Source organism: Corvus kubaryi, unplaced genomic scaffold, assembly GCF_017639235.1.
Source record: "Corvus kubaryi isolate FWS band 111438036 unplaced genomic scaffold, C.kubaryi_AGA036_p1.0 37392, whole genome shotgun sequence".
In the NCBI taxonomy this organism is placed as follows: Eukaryota; Metazoa; Chordata; class Aves; order Passeriformes; family Corvidae; genus Corvus; species Corvus kubaryi.
This window is the reverse complement of record NW_024581131.1, coordinates 170,683-188,032: the sequence shown is the minus strand read 5'-3', so window position 1 is coordinate 188,032 and position 17,350 is coordinate 170,683. Positions and strand designations below refer to the sequence as shown.

The 17,350-nt window shown below is 42.5% G+C and overlaps 2 protein-coding genes across 7 annotated transcripts in view; both read right to left on the bottom strand.

Annotated features, from left to right (window-relative positions):
• SBF2 (SET binding factor 2) overlaps positions 1 to 15,811 on the bottom strand; it is a 235,244-nt gene extending 219,433 nt beyond the window's left edge. For all 6 annotated transcript variants that reach the window (XM_042038399.1, XM_042038401.1, XM_042038403.1 and 3 more), the window contains exon 1: positions 15,634 to 15,811. In XM_042038399.1, coding sequence (XP_041894333.1) covers positions 15,634 to 15,688 — 55 coding nt within the window. In that variant the 5' untranslated portion in view covers positions 15,689 to 15,811. The remainder of the gene's footprint in view (positions 1 to 15,633) is intronic.
• A 79-nt stretch (positions 15,812 to 15,890) lies between these two features.
• The window catches only part of LOC121669451, a 41,438-nt gene continuing 39,978 nt past the window's right edge, over positions 15,891 to 17,350 (bottom strand). The window contains exon 6 of the mRNA XM_042038411.1: positions 15,891 to 17,148. Within this exon, the coding sequence (XP_041894345.1) occupies positions 16,102 to 16,974 (873 nt within the window). The 5' untranslated portion in view covers positions 16,975 to 17,148 and the 3' untranslated portion in view covers positions 15,891 to 16,101. The remainder of the gene's footprint in view (positions 17,149 to 17,350) is intronic.

Here is a 17,350-nt window from a genome sequence, read left to right as displayed (position 1 = left end):
TATTTATATGTAGTTCCATATCACACATCACTGCAAATTCCTGTTTCAGAGCTTTCTCAAGCTACCCACATCTCAACCCAACCTGTAAATATTACTTAGCAAATCTCAACATTCAAGATGTTAGCTCTGCAATTCACTTCCTCCTGATCTACTTTCCAATCCTCTGTAATAAGAAGCTGCCTCAACTTCTAAATCCCTGTTATCTCTCCACTACCTTCACAGGATTCTTCCTCTGTACACTGCACACTTATCTCTAAAAGACCATGTTTGTAATCTCACAGTTGCTCTTCCACTGCCCTTGTTCATTCCTTATTGTTAGTTAAAGCATCGTTTTTCTGTAATGCTTCCTGCCTCTAAGCATTTACAGAGCCACGGTCCTTTAATGAGAGGAACTGGAACATGGATCCACACATGCTCACGCCCCAGCAGATATCATTCATATATATCACATCATCAAACTTCCTGACATCATCCTTGATGTAAAATTTGTTCAAAACCTACAGAATTTTGTGACTGGGAGGTCATCTCAACTGTCTACTACAACATTATTTTTCCCTCAACTTCATAGCAGCTGCGACAGATCTTCAAGTATTGAGATGCCCACTGAAAGTCCACACAGAATTTTAGACAGTACCCTCCTCACATGCATTAGTTTCTTTTAAAACCGGGCTTAGTTTCATTTAAAACAAGACTAAAAGGACAAAAAAATCAACACAAGTTGATTTCAACCTGTTCACTCAATCCCTAACAACAGATTTGTACTGTACACATATTTTTGCATTGATTAAGGAAGTTTCAAAGCTTTTCTTCTACTCAACACATAAGTATAAGCAATCATAAAGGATGAGGGAGCAACTTTTCTCTTTTTTCCCAGAACTAACCAGCTGCTAAGATTTGTTTATTTAAGTCTGCGTGCCACTGCTCACCTACAGGTGACGAGGAGTGACAAGTCAGTTGGGAGTTTCCCACCCTGTATATTTCCTGTGATTCCAATAGGCTAAAACAATTAAATAATATTTTGATCTCACCAAAGCAAGTTTTTTATACAACAGCTGTAAAAACGCACGTTAACAATAAAAATTTCTGAGTACATTCAATGCTTTCCTCATACAAAACACTTTCAGAACACAGATGATAAATGATGCTTTACAAAGAAGAATGATTCACATATCCTGGTAGGCCAAATATTTTGTCTGGACTGACTATGGACTAAAAACAGAGCAAAAACAAAGAGCTTCCAGTAAGCTGATCATATCTTATGGCCCATATGTATTTAGCAAAAACCAGTTCCTTACCCACGTGCCAGAATGGCATCGATGCCAACATTCAGGCTGGTCACCCTATGTACCAGCCAACCCCACACTGGTATGTGCAAGCCAAGATCGTAAAGCAGCATTAGGTGCTCCCCAGAGAATTTGGCCCTGAGTGTTTAGGCACGTTTTGCTCCACATTCTCCAGTACTCCATAAGCTGGGCATGTGCAGGGGATGGGAGCAAGGCTCCACAGTTACTGGCCTCCTGTCATGCCCGAATTTCAAAGAGCTGGTGTGTCACCACACAAACACCCTGAGTTACCCATGACAGCCCCACAGGAACACTCTGCTGATTGAAGATAAGAGGACTTACCTGGGAACATACTGGAACAGAGATTGAGGAGAGTGGCTTCCAGGTCAAAATAACAATAGCCCAGAGCAAGGGATCAAGCAAATATCCACAGAATGCAACACCATCAGTGCCTGCTTGATTGACCCCAAATGAAACAAATCCATGCCAGTGATCACGCTTACACAAGGGCAAACGCAAGCACATTGACACAGTAGTCACAATCATCTCATGATGTCATCTTGCTCAACTACTGCATGACAAACTTTGTTCTTCACAGCTGCAGACAAGTTCCAAACAACATGTTTTGCTTCCGAACCGAGAACAAAAAGCATGAGTCTACTTCAAACAGGCAATCAAAATTAACACCATTGTTTGAAACACCCTCAGCTGTCCTCGGGTTAAACACTATTTGTTTGTGTTCTGGCTCACAAAGGTTAACAGTATTTCGTTCCCTCCTTGCCCAAAGAACACAGCTACCAGAGTGACTTAAATTAAGTGGGGATCAACACAAAGAATGTGTTAAATATTATTAAAAATAATAATGCTGTATGCAAATTTCTTTTAAATCCACAGGCATGAAGTTTGAAGCATCACAAGTGTTACTGTGTATTTGTATTTCTTCTAACTCCAGCAATCCTCACTAAAGCTGAACTTGGCATAACGTGAATTGCATTTTGCTCACGTAGCACATTATTTCACCTGATCTCCAAGCATAGCTAAACAAGTACTACAAATGCTGGTAAATACTTACCTGACTGGAAAAAGACCCCAAAAAAAAATCAAACAGGAAGGCCCAAAATAAATATAAATGTGTCAATTATTATTGTACTTCAGGGTTTTTGAGAGTTCTCTTAAAACCATAATGCAAGAATAAAGTGTGCTTCTGTGCTTGTGCTAAATCACCCATTTCCTTACTGCCATCTCCTGCCCCATAAATAAGCTACACTGCCAAGATTTTGCACATCCAAATGCACTTCCAGTGTATGCACCATCAGCAGTAAAAATAATGTTTTTTTAAATCCTCAATCCGTATTTTGCAATTGCAAGAAACCGAGAGAACTGGTTGTCTGAAATGAGAGCACAAATGAAGAAAACAGTTGAATCCATGTCCTAGCAAACAATTAAATGCCACTTGACTATGGGCCCGTAATTAATTAATAGAACATAACCTCTCCCTTCTGAGGCTGTAGCAGGCCCAGAATCTTAACTGGAGCGTATTATAATGTGTCTGCCACAAAGCCAGGCAAATATTCTCCTAAGTGACAGTAAATCGTGTTCTCACAAGAAAGACTGCTACTTTCAGAGAGGTTTCCTACAGAAACAATGTTTGTGTGACCAATGGCCTTTAATCCAAATAAATAAACACGCAGTGACCCTGATGTGAAGAAAAGTTAGTATTCAAGACACCCTGTTCCTTGTCTGTAGCAGCACTACCAGAGCCATTCCAGATGAAAGACAAAAATGTGCAGGAATACGTCACTAGTTCTGTTGTTTAGGAAATAATTTGCTAACTTGTTTCTCAAAGTCCCTGACTCTTAAAATACCACCCTATTTAAATGCACCCCAAACAACCCAAAATTTAGTATGCCTAGGAACATCAACTGAATATACTTTCAGCAAATTTATTCACTACACACACTCAATCATACTTACAGCAGCATTAATTCTATCTCCCAGACATGATATGTGAGTCACTGTGGGGTCCAGTGCTCAGTTTTTGGTTTGGAGTGGGTTTTGGTTTGGTTTTGGTTTGGTTTTGATTAAAGCTGCTGCAGGCTGAAGCACAGAACATAACTGCAGCTGTTCTTCTAATACATAAGAATATATACACAAAAATATTTTATATATATATACACATAAGTTATTTATTTTTTGAAAATGCAGATAATAAACAGAGTAGAGGACAAGATAAGAATTCAAAGTGATCCCAAAAGACCAGGAAAAAGTTATGAAAAAATGTTAAGAGTGTGACTAAGGAGAACTGCAAAGCTGCAGAGTTAGGCCAGAACACCTGACTGCACATACAGGGGATGGCCAAAAAGTGGTTTAGGTAAAAGGGATGTAGAGGTTAAAGCAGACCACAAAGTGACCCTCAGTGTTGTGATGTTGAAAGCTAAAAATAAAAAATAAGAAGTTCAGAGTGATGTCAGTGCATGGAACTGCCCACAAAACCAGCAAGTACCAGTCTCACTCTGTATTTTAGTAAGACTTCATGTAACTTACCACATCCAGTTTGGTCATCACACTTCAAGGAGAATAGTAATAACAGGCTGAAAACTGTACCCAAACCCACATGACTCAAACACTACAAAAACTCTCCTAAAAGCCAGAGGAGCACTGGAATAGACTGACAGAGAAGGTTGTGCAAGTGCTGTTATTGAGGGGTTTTGAGTCAAGATCTGCCCCAGACAGCAAAGGCTACAGCTAGTTGTGCCTTGGGAGAGAAGAATGGATCAGGCAAGTCCTGGAGATCCTGCCCAGTCTTTAAGGTTCTGGATCACAGAAACCAGGGCTGAACAGGATCTCTAGGATTCACCTAACCCATTCTTGGCCCCTAAGCTGCAAGTCCCAGCACCACAGTGGTTTTGGGCGGGTTTTTCTCACAATTCCACACTGTTTATTTCTAAGTTTACTGATGCCATACCCGACATTAAGCTGAAGTTTTACAGAGAACTGTCCCAATAAATTCCAAGAACTTTTCCACTAAGTGACAATAGCTAAATTAGAGACCATTGCTATGAATTCTTTCTCACCACTGATTGTACTTTAGCTTGTATTTATCAAAACTGCATTTCATCCAAAATTTTAACATTCTAGTCATTTACTATCATGAGCTCTGTCTGAAGACCTTCACCACAAGCTTTAGATTCAGCTATTTGGAATTACTTTAATTACTTCCTTTTAATAATCTGCAAGTCTCAAGCATTAAGTATTCCACCTCCCTTTTTACTTGATATTTACAAGTTGAACAAAAAAAAAGGTCTGCAAAATTAATTTTGGGAGTCCATGCTACCAATTTTGCCCATGAACAGTGACCACTTGCAGCTGTCCTTTACCAGCAGGTCGAGGGAGGGGATTCTCTCCTTCTATTCTGCTCTAGTACTGCATCCACCTCTGGATGCAGTTGGGGGCCCCAACACAGGAAGGACAACCCAATCTAGTGGAAGGTGTCCCTGACCGTGGAACCAGAGGATCTTTAAGGACCCTTCCAACCCAAACCATTCTATGATCCTTTAATCTATACATAACTCTTGAGACTCTTACCATTAAATCAGGAACAGCTTAGACTCAGATATAAAAGTTTTCTGCTAATTAAACTTGGCAAGACCATGTTGACAAAATTCTTGGTCCATCTGCTGTGAAAAAGTGTAGAAAGCATATGGTGCTTTGTACAACTACATTAAGATCACTAAAGTCCAAAGCTCCTCTTAGTAACCATCAAATGCAAAAGAATAAAAAAAGATTCAGAGTCTTCAAAAAACCATAAATCAAATCTAATAAAACACAGAATTTATGTTTTGGTCTCTATTTCCACACCTTTAAAATAACAGTTAAGACCAGGTTGGGAATACATACCAGACTAAGAAAGTAAGTAATAAGGGTTTCCTACTGCTCAGTAACTACTGCTCATTTCTAGACTTCATATAGGGATTTTTAAAAAGAACTATATCCTGACCCTTCTGCTTCAGAATTTTAAAGTATTTTATTAGTAGCCATGACTTAAGTTTCATATGAAACCTAAAACAAGAAGAATTACTGATTTTTGGGGAATCAGGGAGGGGAAGGAGAAAAGAAGTTAGGCATGAGAGACAATTCAACCCACAGACTGTATTATAACTTTAAGACCACTGGCTGAGAATAAACAGGACACACACAACTCAGTTACAAAGGAAGATAGGAGATCCATGGGTTTAATTTTTCAGCATCCTATCCTTAACCATCACAGCTTTGGAGAATGAAACATCTCCGAGTTCATTTCCACAAGACAGAAAAAATGGGTAGAGACCAGTTAAGGCCTTTCTTTAAAAATTTATTATTGTTATTATTATTTTTATCTGACTCTTACCTCTGGGTTTTCTAACTTCAAATAATGGTAAGAATATTCTCAAGAGAACAACAGATTATGACAACAGCAGTCTTCCGAGTTAGGCCTCTCAAATCCTACCTCACTGTAAAGAGCAACGATCCTCATTTTCATTAGAATGAAGCATGGATGTTAACTGCTACCTTCTGTCTTCTGCTAGGCTATCAGCAAGAAAAGCAGCTGTGATTATCAATAACTGTCTAGATACTAGACCAGTGAAGCCACATGTTCTTGAACTGCAATTTTCCAAAAAAGGCCATTTACTAAAACGCTGGCCACACTTTTGTCAATTAAAAAAGAAACTCATAAACAAGCATGTAAACAATTTTTTAAGAATGCAAAAATATCTCACATGGTCAGAAAGGCAGAAAGCATGTTCTCTGAGTCCTTTTCAAAACCACTCTCTCACAAAAAATGAGTGACAGTCTTGCCTCTTCCAAAAAGATGCCATGTGGCAAAAGAGAACAAAATCATAAAAAACAGCCTCCACAAGACTACTTTGTTAAATATGTATTATCTCATCTCTTTTAATAATAAACACTATAAACAAAATATTTGGAAAACACAGTGCTGAAACAACAACCTCACAAAAGTACCACAACTTGAATGGACACTGTTTACTCAGTGGCAAACCTGGTATCATTATTTATGCACATTAATCAAACAGGAAAGAGAATCTTTTGAAAGAAGAGTTTTGAATTCCAAATCACAAACATGTGGCTCTCTATGGCTTTGTTTTCTTTTCAGTTGCCTGTAGCTGAAACAACATGCCACTTGCTTTGGCTCTTCTGCTGAACTGCAATGCCATCACAGCTGCAGGCCTAGGACAACCTGCTGAGGTGCTTTGGGATGTTCCAGCTCTCTCTGCTGCTTCCCTGCTGGAGAGAATCAACACCTCAGAGCTGGAAAAGGGAACATATGCCTTGTGCCTCAACAGCGTCAGCTGCCTCAGCTTAAAGCATGCTCACAGGTAGCTTGAGTCAAAACCTCAGCTCATGAGTGGAAGTAGCACAGAACTGGCACAAGTGTCTAAAATTGCTGCAGGGGCAGCTGCCTCCAGCTAAAGGGCCAATCTGAGACCTTCACAGGCATTCTCTTAACTCACTTCACAAAGCAGACCAGAATTCATCATTGAAAATAAGCATTTCCGTTTTAGTCACTATAAAATACCTAGGGAACAAACATTTCTCTGCAGCACTTTGAACACTTGCATGGATTTCTAAACACAAACTGAATATTTACTACCGCAGAAAACATCCCTTTATTCTGTGTGTATGCCTCGTTATCTTACTTGTTTTGGAAATACCATTAAAAGCATCCATTCCAAACCTTGGGCTTTCTACCACTGCTGAAACTTGCTAATCATGAGAAACACACACTAATTAGCTTCCTATTTTGCAAAAGCAAGCAGCTCCTGAAAGGCATAAAATAATTCAATAACTGCACTTCTAAAAAATGTGAGGTGAATCCCAAAGGCAACGTTCAGGCAGCAGCTCTTCCCTCCCTTAATAGGGAATTCCAACTTGTTCCTCAGCTGCAGCCAGGCACAACCTATGGCTCAGGCAGAGGCCCCAGGCTAAGATACTTTACAAAAAGCAAATTCTGCCTGGCAGCCCACTGAACAAAATACACTGAAGAAAAAAAGCTCTCACAGACTGAAGATTCTAAGAACTTGCAGCCTAAAAGAGAAAGACTCTAAATAGATTAAATTACCAAAAAAAAAAAAAAAAGGGGGGGGAAAGTGTGGGTTTAAATCCGTGTTTTAGGAAGGCAAAGTTATCACCAACTTTTCTTTGAAATCTTCTTTCAAACATTCTGTGTTCTTGAAAATATCAAACCTACTACTTCTCGCTTCACAAACTATAAAACAAGAAGAAAGAAAATGGAAATCCTCTAGTAAGTTCTTCTAGAATGTTTTGTATTAAACCTGGCTTAAAAACAGCATATACCAACAGTATAGACCAGTAACAGCCCAGTCATCACACAAGCTTCATAAAACTACTATGTATTTTTCTGAGAAAATAGATTAATTATGAAGAAACAGCTCTGCAGGAACAAAGTGTGTGGCTTTCCTCTATTTTTAAGCAATTGCAATTTGCATGTTTATGAAAAGCAGTCTCTGTAATAGAATTAAAAAACACAGCTTTCCTAATTTAACCTTTCTTAAAAAGTACAGTATGCCCATTCAACTACATTTTAAGAATTAAAATTCCATTACAGTTGAATTTATGACAAGATCACAACTTTGTCTTTTGAGTCTTGAGTATTTTGTTAGTCACATATTCAGCTTTTTCTTACTGCTATTTAGAATTAGATTTACAGTTCAGAGAACAATAGTCACAAAAAACGATGAATGTCTGAATTTCTTGGTCCAAAACAAAACTGCACATGTTAAACATACAAATTTAAACTGTGGAAGACTTCAACAACACAGCAGTCAAGCTGAACAGTTTATTGGGCTCTAACTGGTGCAGTTATAACAAACCAAGAAACAAGAGTGCAATGTTTTTTAGATACACAAATAGCTAGCAGCCATAAGCATCACTAATGGTGCTCTAACCTCTTGTTCTGTAACTATTTTCAGTTATTTTTTTACTTAGACAAACTAAATGTACCAAATAAAGTCTCAATGCTTAACATCTGTTTCCAGCTCAGTTAATTCAGCAAAACTTCACACCAAATACTTCTGGTTCCAAGAAATAAGACTGGGGAGAAATGGATTTTTTTTTTTGCCTAAAGTAAAATTCTACCAAACATTCTTTTAGGCCCAAAATTTACAAAAGGGACAAAACCTGGCCCTGGTGTTCGTGCAATTAATTGAAATTTGTTTCTTTAAAGATGAAAACCGTAAGAAATCCAACTGAGTGGCCAAGAGGACTTCATCTCAGAAAACCAGAGAGTAGATAAAGAGTAGTTAAATTGATACTGAGAGCAAGAGAAGGAAGAAGAAAGTGAGAGAGATGATAAGGCAGAGATTCTTCCGGGGTAAACCTAGAAAACCAAGCTAGAAGACAGAAAGCATTCTAAAATACCAGAATGTGTCAGAGTATGCAGGAAGAGTGGCCAGTGTCTTATGGAGAAGGGTTCCTGCACCACAAGGACGTGATGTGCAACCCTCTAGAGAGTCTGACAACACTCCATACTTCTGGCATCACTACCCACAGCATCGGGCAAAAGGAGCTCAACAAAACCCATTTTCCAAATGCACAACCTTCCACAACTGAAGTCAAGGTTCCAAAAAGAAGAGCTGTCATCCCTTTTTATCCACAAGTATCTGAGAAATCCTCTGCCAGAATGTCTCATCTTCCTTCCAGTTACTATTCCAGCAGTCCCAACCTGATACTCTTACATTTAAAAAGACATTTTCTATCTCACTGAAGATCTATCCAAGCATCAGATAATGGATTTTCTGGGGTTTTAAATCCTAGGAAACACCATATGAACTACAATAAAAGGATACGATAAGGACATTATTCCTACCTTCTATTTTTTTCCCCCTTGAATTTCTGAGTGATTGACTTTGTATGCCCAGTAACATTCCTTTGTCTCTTTTTTTTATCCACTGAGGTCTCCCATGGTCCAATGGGGTTTTGCATGCAATTGCCCTGAATTTGTATCCAAAGTTATGATGAGATTGTTTTTTCTGTCCCTTAGCTTTCCTCCACAACAGCTACACACAACCCCAGACCACACTGTCACCAACTGCTGGTTCTGGCTGCAGGAGTGGCAGCCTGTCACCTATGTCCAGCTCAGGGGAAATTTTGTGGTTAGTTACTTTGACACCTTGAGCACAAGACTACTAGAAAGGAAACAAAGAATTCAAGCTGTGTTCAATGATTGCATTTTTTCAGAGTATTCAATTTGCAGAAGATTGAAAGCTGAGAATTATAAACATTAGAGACATGAAATCATAATCTATCTAGTCACTAGCAGATAAGCAATAGCCAGCATGTTCTTGGCTCAATGAGCAGGGATTTAGCTGCCAAATCCCAATCAACACTAATTGGATTGTCCTTGACTTCAGAATATACCACTGACACCACAGCCGTCACTTATTTCAACAAACACATATAAACGGAACACAATTCCCAGAACACCAAGCAGAAGCAAATTAAACTCATCAATACTGATAATGCTATTGTTAGAAATAATTTTTTTCACTATATAAGCAAGGAGTCTGAAAGTCTCATGTTACTGCAAAGAGGAGTAAAAGGAGAGATGAACCAAAGGAAAACCTCCTACTCACCAGTACGTATTTGCAGGATACAACTTTCACTGACAGTTATTGAGGCTGAACTGTGAATCTGCTGCTACACATTTTACAAATGATTCCACAGTGACTGTGGTTTTCCTTTGAAAGTACCAGTAGTTGGGGAGGTAGCTGGTACTTTAAATTCATGTCAGAGAACTACCACAGCAGTATAATTCTCTTCCTCACTGTCATAAGACAAGACTATTATGTTTGGGATGTTGGAGAAGTTAAATGTCAAGTCTCATTGTCCCTCCACTGAAAAATATGATTGTGGTTATAGAAGGCCAGGGCTTACACGGTATTCAGGCTTGCATAACAAACTGTTTTCCATGAACAGGCTGCAGAAAAAGTGCCTTTTTGTCAGCTAATCCACAAAGTTAATCCAGGACAGAACAGGGGAGAGAGAGTTCCTTGAGTGCAATTTAGTCACAAAGATAAGAAATGCTACTTCCCTCAACATAATCTGTGTCCTCGGATTTCAGAACAAATGAAGAAAGCTTACAGAGAAAAAAATCAGCCTCCGTTAATGTTTTAGTTTAAAAAGAAAGGCTGAAAAAAGTATTTTTATTATTGTTGTTACCATAACGGCAAGACTGAGTAAAGAGTCTCAAATCCAAGTTCTTCAGAAATATTCATTACAGACATTTGAGGGAAAGAAGATTTACATGATCTGTATTGATTTTAAGATTTCTCCAAAATGATAACCAATTCATAAATCAAAATCAAAGTAAATTTTTTAGTCAACATTGTGTACTAGAAGAAGCTGCTTGAATACCTTTTATGAAGACATGCTACCAAAAAATACTGGGGGTCTTCCAAGCAGACTTTCAAGAGAGCTTTATCTCACAAAAAAAACCTAACCAAACAAACAAAACAAAAAGAAAACCAACAAAAAACCACCACAAACAAACAAACAAAACCACATGCAATAGAAATATTTTCTCCTCATTCTGTTTCAGCATAGCATTGTGGAATCTGCTGTGTTTGAGAAGTTAACCAGAAGGTTTGGAGGAAGAGATCATTTCTTTTACTGGAGCAACTAATCTGTTTACAAGGCTTTTGGGCTGCCATGCCCTATCCAGCCATAGCCAACTACAGTCATCTCCTAGCAATACACAGTCACACTTCTGCATTCTGCTCCAGTTCCAGCACTACACTCGATGCTTCATTCTACTACAGCTACAAGAATTCTTCTGCCACAATAAGAAGGATTTAGTTTCTGTTGCTTTTTTAATCCCTTTGAGATTTCCCTGGATTGCACTTGAATCAAATTAAGCTGCAGCACAGATAAGAAAGCCACTGAAGTAACAGCTTTATTCCCTTATTTTTCTGCATTTTCTGTTCTACAGAGATTGCATACCATGGCATCAAGAAATCATCTACTCCTTATACACACACTAGCTCAGTGGAATGACCAACTACGAATACATAGCGAATACAGCAGAAAATCCTCATGATACTGTATTCTTCACAGGCAAAATCTGCTCACAGGGACAAAAAATAAATAAAAGAATCAGACAATTCCATTTAGAAACTTCTCCCACTCCATCAACAATCGCTTGTCTTGTTTCAAAATCCACCGAGATACGAAGCTATGTTACACAATAAAGGCTTTCCTGAAGAGGAGTTGATAAAAATCAGAACAGAAACAACCACAACAGAGCCCACACATGTTATACCAGCATTTATCAGTAGTGACAACAGCCAAATAAAACTGCTATACTGTTGCAAGCCTTCTGTCCTACACATTGCAACTGCACACAAAAGCAAGAACAAATCATTCCTCTGTCTTCTCAGAGTGACCAAACCTCACAGAAAACATCTTCCTCCACCTCACAGGTTTTCTCCTTTAACTTCTGGGTACACAACAGCATCCTACAGTAAAGCTGCTATGGGTGCATGGGCAAATTAATCAAATCCAGTCTTTGGATCCTCTCTTCTTTATCCTTACCTTTCAGCTGCTGAGCTAAGAAAGACACAGAATGTTCTCTCTTTTACCTTTTCCAAGTATCACTACATGTAAATTCTAGGGATAGATTTATGATTAGGGCTTATACCAGCAAAACCAAAACCAAACAAAACAAAAAGGCATTTTCTCATGCCCTTCTGTGATCTTTGCAAACATCTGTGTTCTTCCTAAATCCCATCCACATTCCATTATTCAAACATATTAAATGGGAATTTTTTGGTGAAGCACATCAAACACACTTCAAATTCCATGAAAAGATACAATGGATAAACAGTAAGGCCTCCTGGGATTTCTTCTAGCTGTTTACCCAGAATGCCTACATTTGGTAGCACCTTTGCTCCTTTCAGAGACTTCTGTAGTGCCTTTTGTAGCTGGTTATGTAACAGCTTTATATTGTGCTGATATGCTGCAGGAAAATGTGGTTATCTACCTTAGCCAAGGTTGACTGCTTTACTGTGTGTGTCACTGAAATCCTTCATGCTTTCACTGTTAGAACAAAAACAGGAGTTTAGTAAAGCTGGGGGATTTGTAAATCTGGTTTCTTCAGCTCTGTCAGAACATTTAACATGCACTTCTGACAGCAGCTACTGCTCAGAACAAGTTCTTAAAATACATAACAGCCATTAGAACTATGATCTATCTAAGCTTAGTTTTATGGTGAAAGACACAGACTGAGCAACTTAGGTGGGAATACAGACCAGTGTACCTGAAACACAGAAAGAGCTGGGTGAATCAGGTCATCCTTTCCAGCACAAAGACTTCTCGGCTCCTAAGTGCCTGCAATTCTACTGACACTTGTCAACAGCAAAGCTCATTCTCTGCTCAGGCAGAGCCTCTGTGCATCTTGCCAACCATGAATAAACTGCCTGTTAGGCAAATTATCCAAAGGCTCCCATTAGTTTCCTTGGAGCATGTAGGAGACTAAGGCACCTCACTAACATCTTTGTGCTCAAGGCTCTAGGACCATTTAAGCTCATATAAATTCAGGGTGCATTGATCTGTCCTCCGGCATGCTCTTGACTCTCCTTTATGCCGATACTGGCATTCATCTGACATCCTGGTGAGCCAACACTGTTTGAAAAACTAGCAGAAAAGTAATCCAAGGACAAAATAATATAGCAACACAGGTAAAACACCCAGCAAGACAGGTCTTTTGGACAGGCCAGCGTCCTAAAGTGAGCTGGAAATGAAAGGAAGATTGAACACAATAGGAACGGCAGCACTAGGACTGCTGTAACATCAATTTACACGGGCCTAGACCAGATGAGGAACAGACTTTTGTATGTTTGACTCCCAAAGGACACACTCTCTGGTTTATTCGAGGACAATCAACCTGTTCACTTCCCCTGAAGACTATGCTGGATAAAATCTTCTAGCATCAGTAACAAAGTTGTTCCACAACAAGAAAAATCTACGTATCTGCTCCTAAACTGCACAAATACTGCATTTTAGACATTTATAGCAAATGTTTTTGAGTAAAGCCAGATAACCTGCCCAGGAAATCAGCACCTTTACCACATTTTCAGGGGTATTGCAGATACTGGCACATGTAAATACATCCATATAAGCAGTGAGAGCAGAGGAGAGCCAGCAGACACAGTGGGCCTTTTCTGGGAGAGCAGTCACTACTATAAACACCCTTCCCTATAAACCACAAGTGTTTATCACCCAAACACTGCTGACACACAGGTTGGGGGGAAGGGTACAGCATTTTTGTTTGCTTGTTTACACAAAGCTATTCCACAGACTATGCCTGGGGAAAAAAAAAAAAAAACAAAACACTACAAAATGTAATTACACTCAACACTAAAATCAAGCACATTAAAACCAAGCCAGGAAGTAGCTGCAAATGAAAAAAAAACCAAAAATGGGACAGAAAAAAAAGGAACACACTTAAAAATATAAAAGCTTCAAGGGTAGCAAGTCTATAATCCTAGAAATGTTTGTCTCTGCTTTTCACATAGAAGGAAGCATAACAAATGCATCAAGAAACTACCATTTTATAAGAAGAATAAAGGTCAGTACTCCATGTACTATGGGATTGCATGTGGGGGTAAAGGAATTTGGAAAACAATGCATGCCTAGTCTTCAACAGAATGTTGTTCCTTCAAGCATTTTTATTATGAAGCATTAAAGTAGCAACAAGTAATTTAAATAATAAAGTCTAAACAGTAACTTTCTGGGCATGACCTCTTCAAATTAAGGTTCTGGAGTTATTTCTGAACCTGCTCAATTTCATCCATGCAAGCAATTCTACTAAACTTCATGAGGCAATTTATGTATGGGAAGTTAAACACACACTTATATGCTACAGATGAAGACATTTTACAGATATAAAGCTTTCCAATGCAATCTATAATTTCTTTTCACGTACTCTGTCAGATTGATCATACCCAAGAAATAAGGAGCCTACTTGCTTTGTCTTCTTAAAAGCACATCTGGGTCTTTTGGTTGCTTCTTCGTTTTCATTTGGGTTCTCTACTGTGTCAGGGAAAACGTTCCAAACAGGAGACAGGCAAAAGGGAAGGTCTTTATTTTTAATGTAAAATACTCCCCATTTCACATGTCTTAATTTTGACAGTACAATTAGGAAAAACCTATTATGGAATGGGGTAAGAGGGGAAACCAGGCTGTAATTAATAGAATAATAATTGCAGAATAGTAAAATCCAAGAGACCCTTAGCAGAACTTCGTAAGACACTGCATCTTTAAATAGAGACATAATGGTTTCTCTAAAAATTATATTTCTTTTTTAAAAATACCATAGTCTGAGTTTATTAGCTGCACTTTTAGAATGAACAGACACAGACTACACATAATTGCTACTTCAAAGAATTACTCTGAGTAACAAACTTGAGTGTTGTTTGGTTTATACATAGTCAAATAAATTAGGGAACATTCGACTGTTTAAAATATTGTTTATTAACAACGTACATTCAAAGGATCGTTCTGAAATACCCAGCACAAACACATACCAGTTGACAATCACTTCATTTTCCAATCAGTTTAAACACTGCTTTGAGATCTCTGCAGTAACAAAGCTGGTATCATAACGGAGTTACGTAACACAAACCACTCTCTCTTTGCCCACAAAACGACAGCAGATAACACCACTTCCCTTTCCCCCGAGCACTCAGAACGTATCCCGAGGCTTTAGGAAAAGCAGCCATTCCTGCAGAGCCTCCCGGGTGCAACGACACTTCCCTGGGGGATACGCGGCACCGTTCAACAAGAGATGGATGAGCAGCGAGATGGGGCGAACCCCGCCGCTCGCCGAGCCCCCTCGGCAGCCTTTGTTCTCCCGGGAGGCGCGGCTGTCGCGCCCCAGCCGGCGGGACACAGGTGGGGGCACGGCGGGACCGGCCCTGCCCGGCGGGTCCGGCCGCGGGGCGAGGGCCGAGCCCGGGCACGGCCGCGGGCCCCGTTTGAACCTGCCCGCGCTTTCGGGAAGGAACCGCAGCCGCTCCCAGCGGGTGGGGCGGGCCGGGGCTGCCCCGGCCGGGCGGTGCAGGAGCCCCTCCGCTTCCCCCCTCGAGAAGGGGGATTAACCCTTGGCTCGCCCCGCTGCCCTCACCCCTTCCTCCCCCGGCCGGACGCGCGCCCCGTGTGCGCCGCAGTCTCCTCCTCCCGCGGCCCGGCCGGAGGCGGGCGGGGGCCGGGGCCGGGCAGGAGCGCGGGGAGCGGCCAGGCACGGCGGGGCAGCGCTGCGCGCAGCCACACCTACCTGTCTTCTCGTGGTCATAGCCCACCACGATGAAGTAGTCGGCCAGCCTGGCCATGGCTGCGCGGGGCGCGCCTCGGCCTCACCACCCCAGCGGCTGCGGCGGCGGCTCGGGGCAGGCTCAGCATCCTCTGCTCCGCGCCCGCCGCAGGAGGAGCGGCACCACCTCAGCCATGTTGGAGGCGCGGGCGCGCCGTGCGCCTGCGCGCCGCCCGGACCGCTCGCCGTGACCCCGGGGCTGGGCGGGGGCTGGGGCGGCCCGGCCCGGCTGTCCCCCAGTGCCGCTGCCCCGGGCCGACCGCCGTGCTGGGACGCCGGTGCCAGCGCCGCGATCTCCCTTCGCAGCCCCCCGCGGGCGGGGAGGGCCCGGCGGGGGAGGTCCGTGCCCCGCCCGAGCGGGGCTTTGTCTCCCAGCAGCCTCCCCCTGTGCGGTGCCCGCCCGGGAGGCAGCGAGTGCGGGGCACGTTCCCCTTACAAAAGACACTCGCGGCGGGTCCGAGCGCTCTGCACGCCCGGGGAGATTCGGGTGTCTGAGCGGGGCTGCAGCTCGCCGCTCCCGCGAGGAGCTGCCGGGGCTGGGCATCGCCCCCGCCGAGGCTCCGCGGAAATGGAAGCCGGCGGCGAGATAACGCCGGCCCCGCCAGCTCGGCCTGGAGAATCGGGGCTTGCGCTTCCAGAATGTGTCCCGTTCACGTTTTGTCCGCGGTGTGCGGGACATGCCGCCGCGGGGGAGGCCGTCCCGCGGCCCCTCTGGGCTCTGCGGCGGTGCCAAGAACGGCGCGGGGGTCTCGGCCCCGGCCCCCTCACACCAGCACCCGCGCCCCGGAGGGGGCTGCGCTGCCCGGCCCGGCCCCGCCGTGCTGCTCCCCGCGGGTCGCGGCGCCGGGGCTGAGCCTGGCAGGGCACTGGCCGGCAGTGCCTCGGCGTGACCCGGGTGGCCTCGGACGTGCTGGCCCGGGCACGGGCGGTGGCCGCCGGGGCGCTCAGCGAGGCCGCGCCGGGAGCTGCCGTGCTATTTATAACGTGCCGATGAGGCAGGCACCTTTTGGACCGTGGCCCTTGGAAGCACGATGCCAGCAGGCGCAGAGATGCTGAGGATAAACGAGCGGACAGTACAGCGCTTGGGTAGCTGGCGGAGCCTGCCAAAGCACTCTGATAAGTTTCTATGTACATCCCGTTTGAGAGCACAGAGAGAAGAACCAAGTGGAGCACATGGGTTGCACTCCAGCGATGAGCTGTTGCGGGTACCGGGCTGGGTGTGGAAATGCAGCAAACTGGATTTGCTCCTGACGATCCATCCTGACGAGGCACCCAGCAGATGGTCATTAGTGGTCTCAGAGACATTTCTGCTTCAAACACGCAGTTCTTACATGTCTTAGCTGGACACACTGATGCAGTGTCTTGCTGGTAAGCCAGATGCAAATTGCTCAGGAAGCTTCAAGCAGTATTCCCGCTTGTGCCTTCTCAGCGGAGGACAGAGGTTGATATCTCCTCGGAGTCATCAGCTTCGTGATTTAGCTGTTTTGAAGGAAATGACATGTATAAAGATCCAATCTTAATAAAGTTCCTTGTTAACTTCAGGAGTAAAGAAAAATGTGTAATACACCGAAAAGATTGGCCATACTTTTTGAGAAAGAGATGCACTCTGGGGGGTCAGTCACTTCTTCTAGGTAGGAGTTAGGTAGGAATACCTTTGTTAAGTTGTGCGTAGGCATTTTGG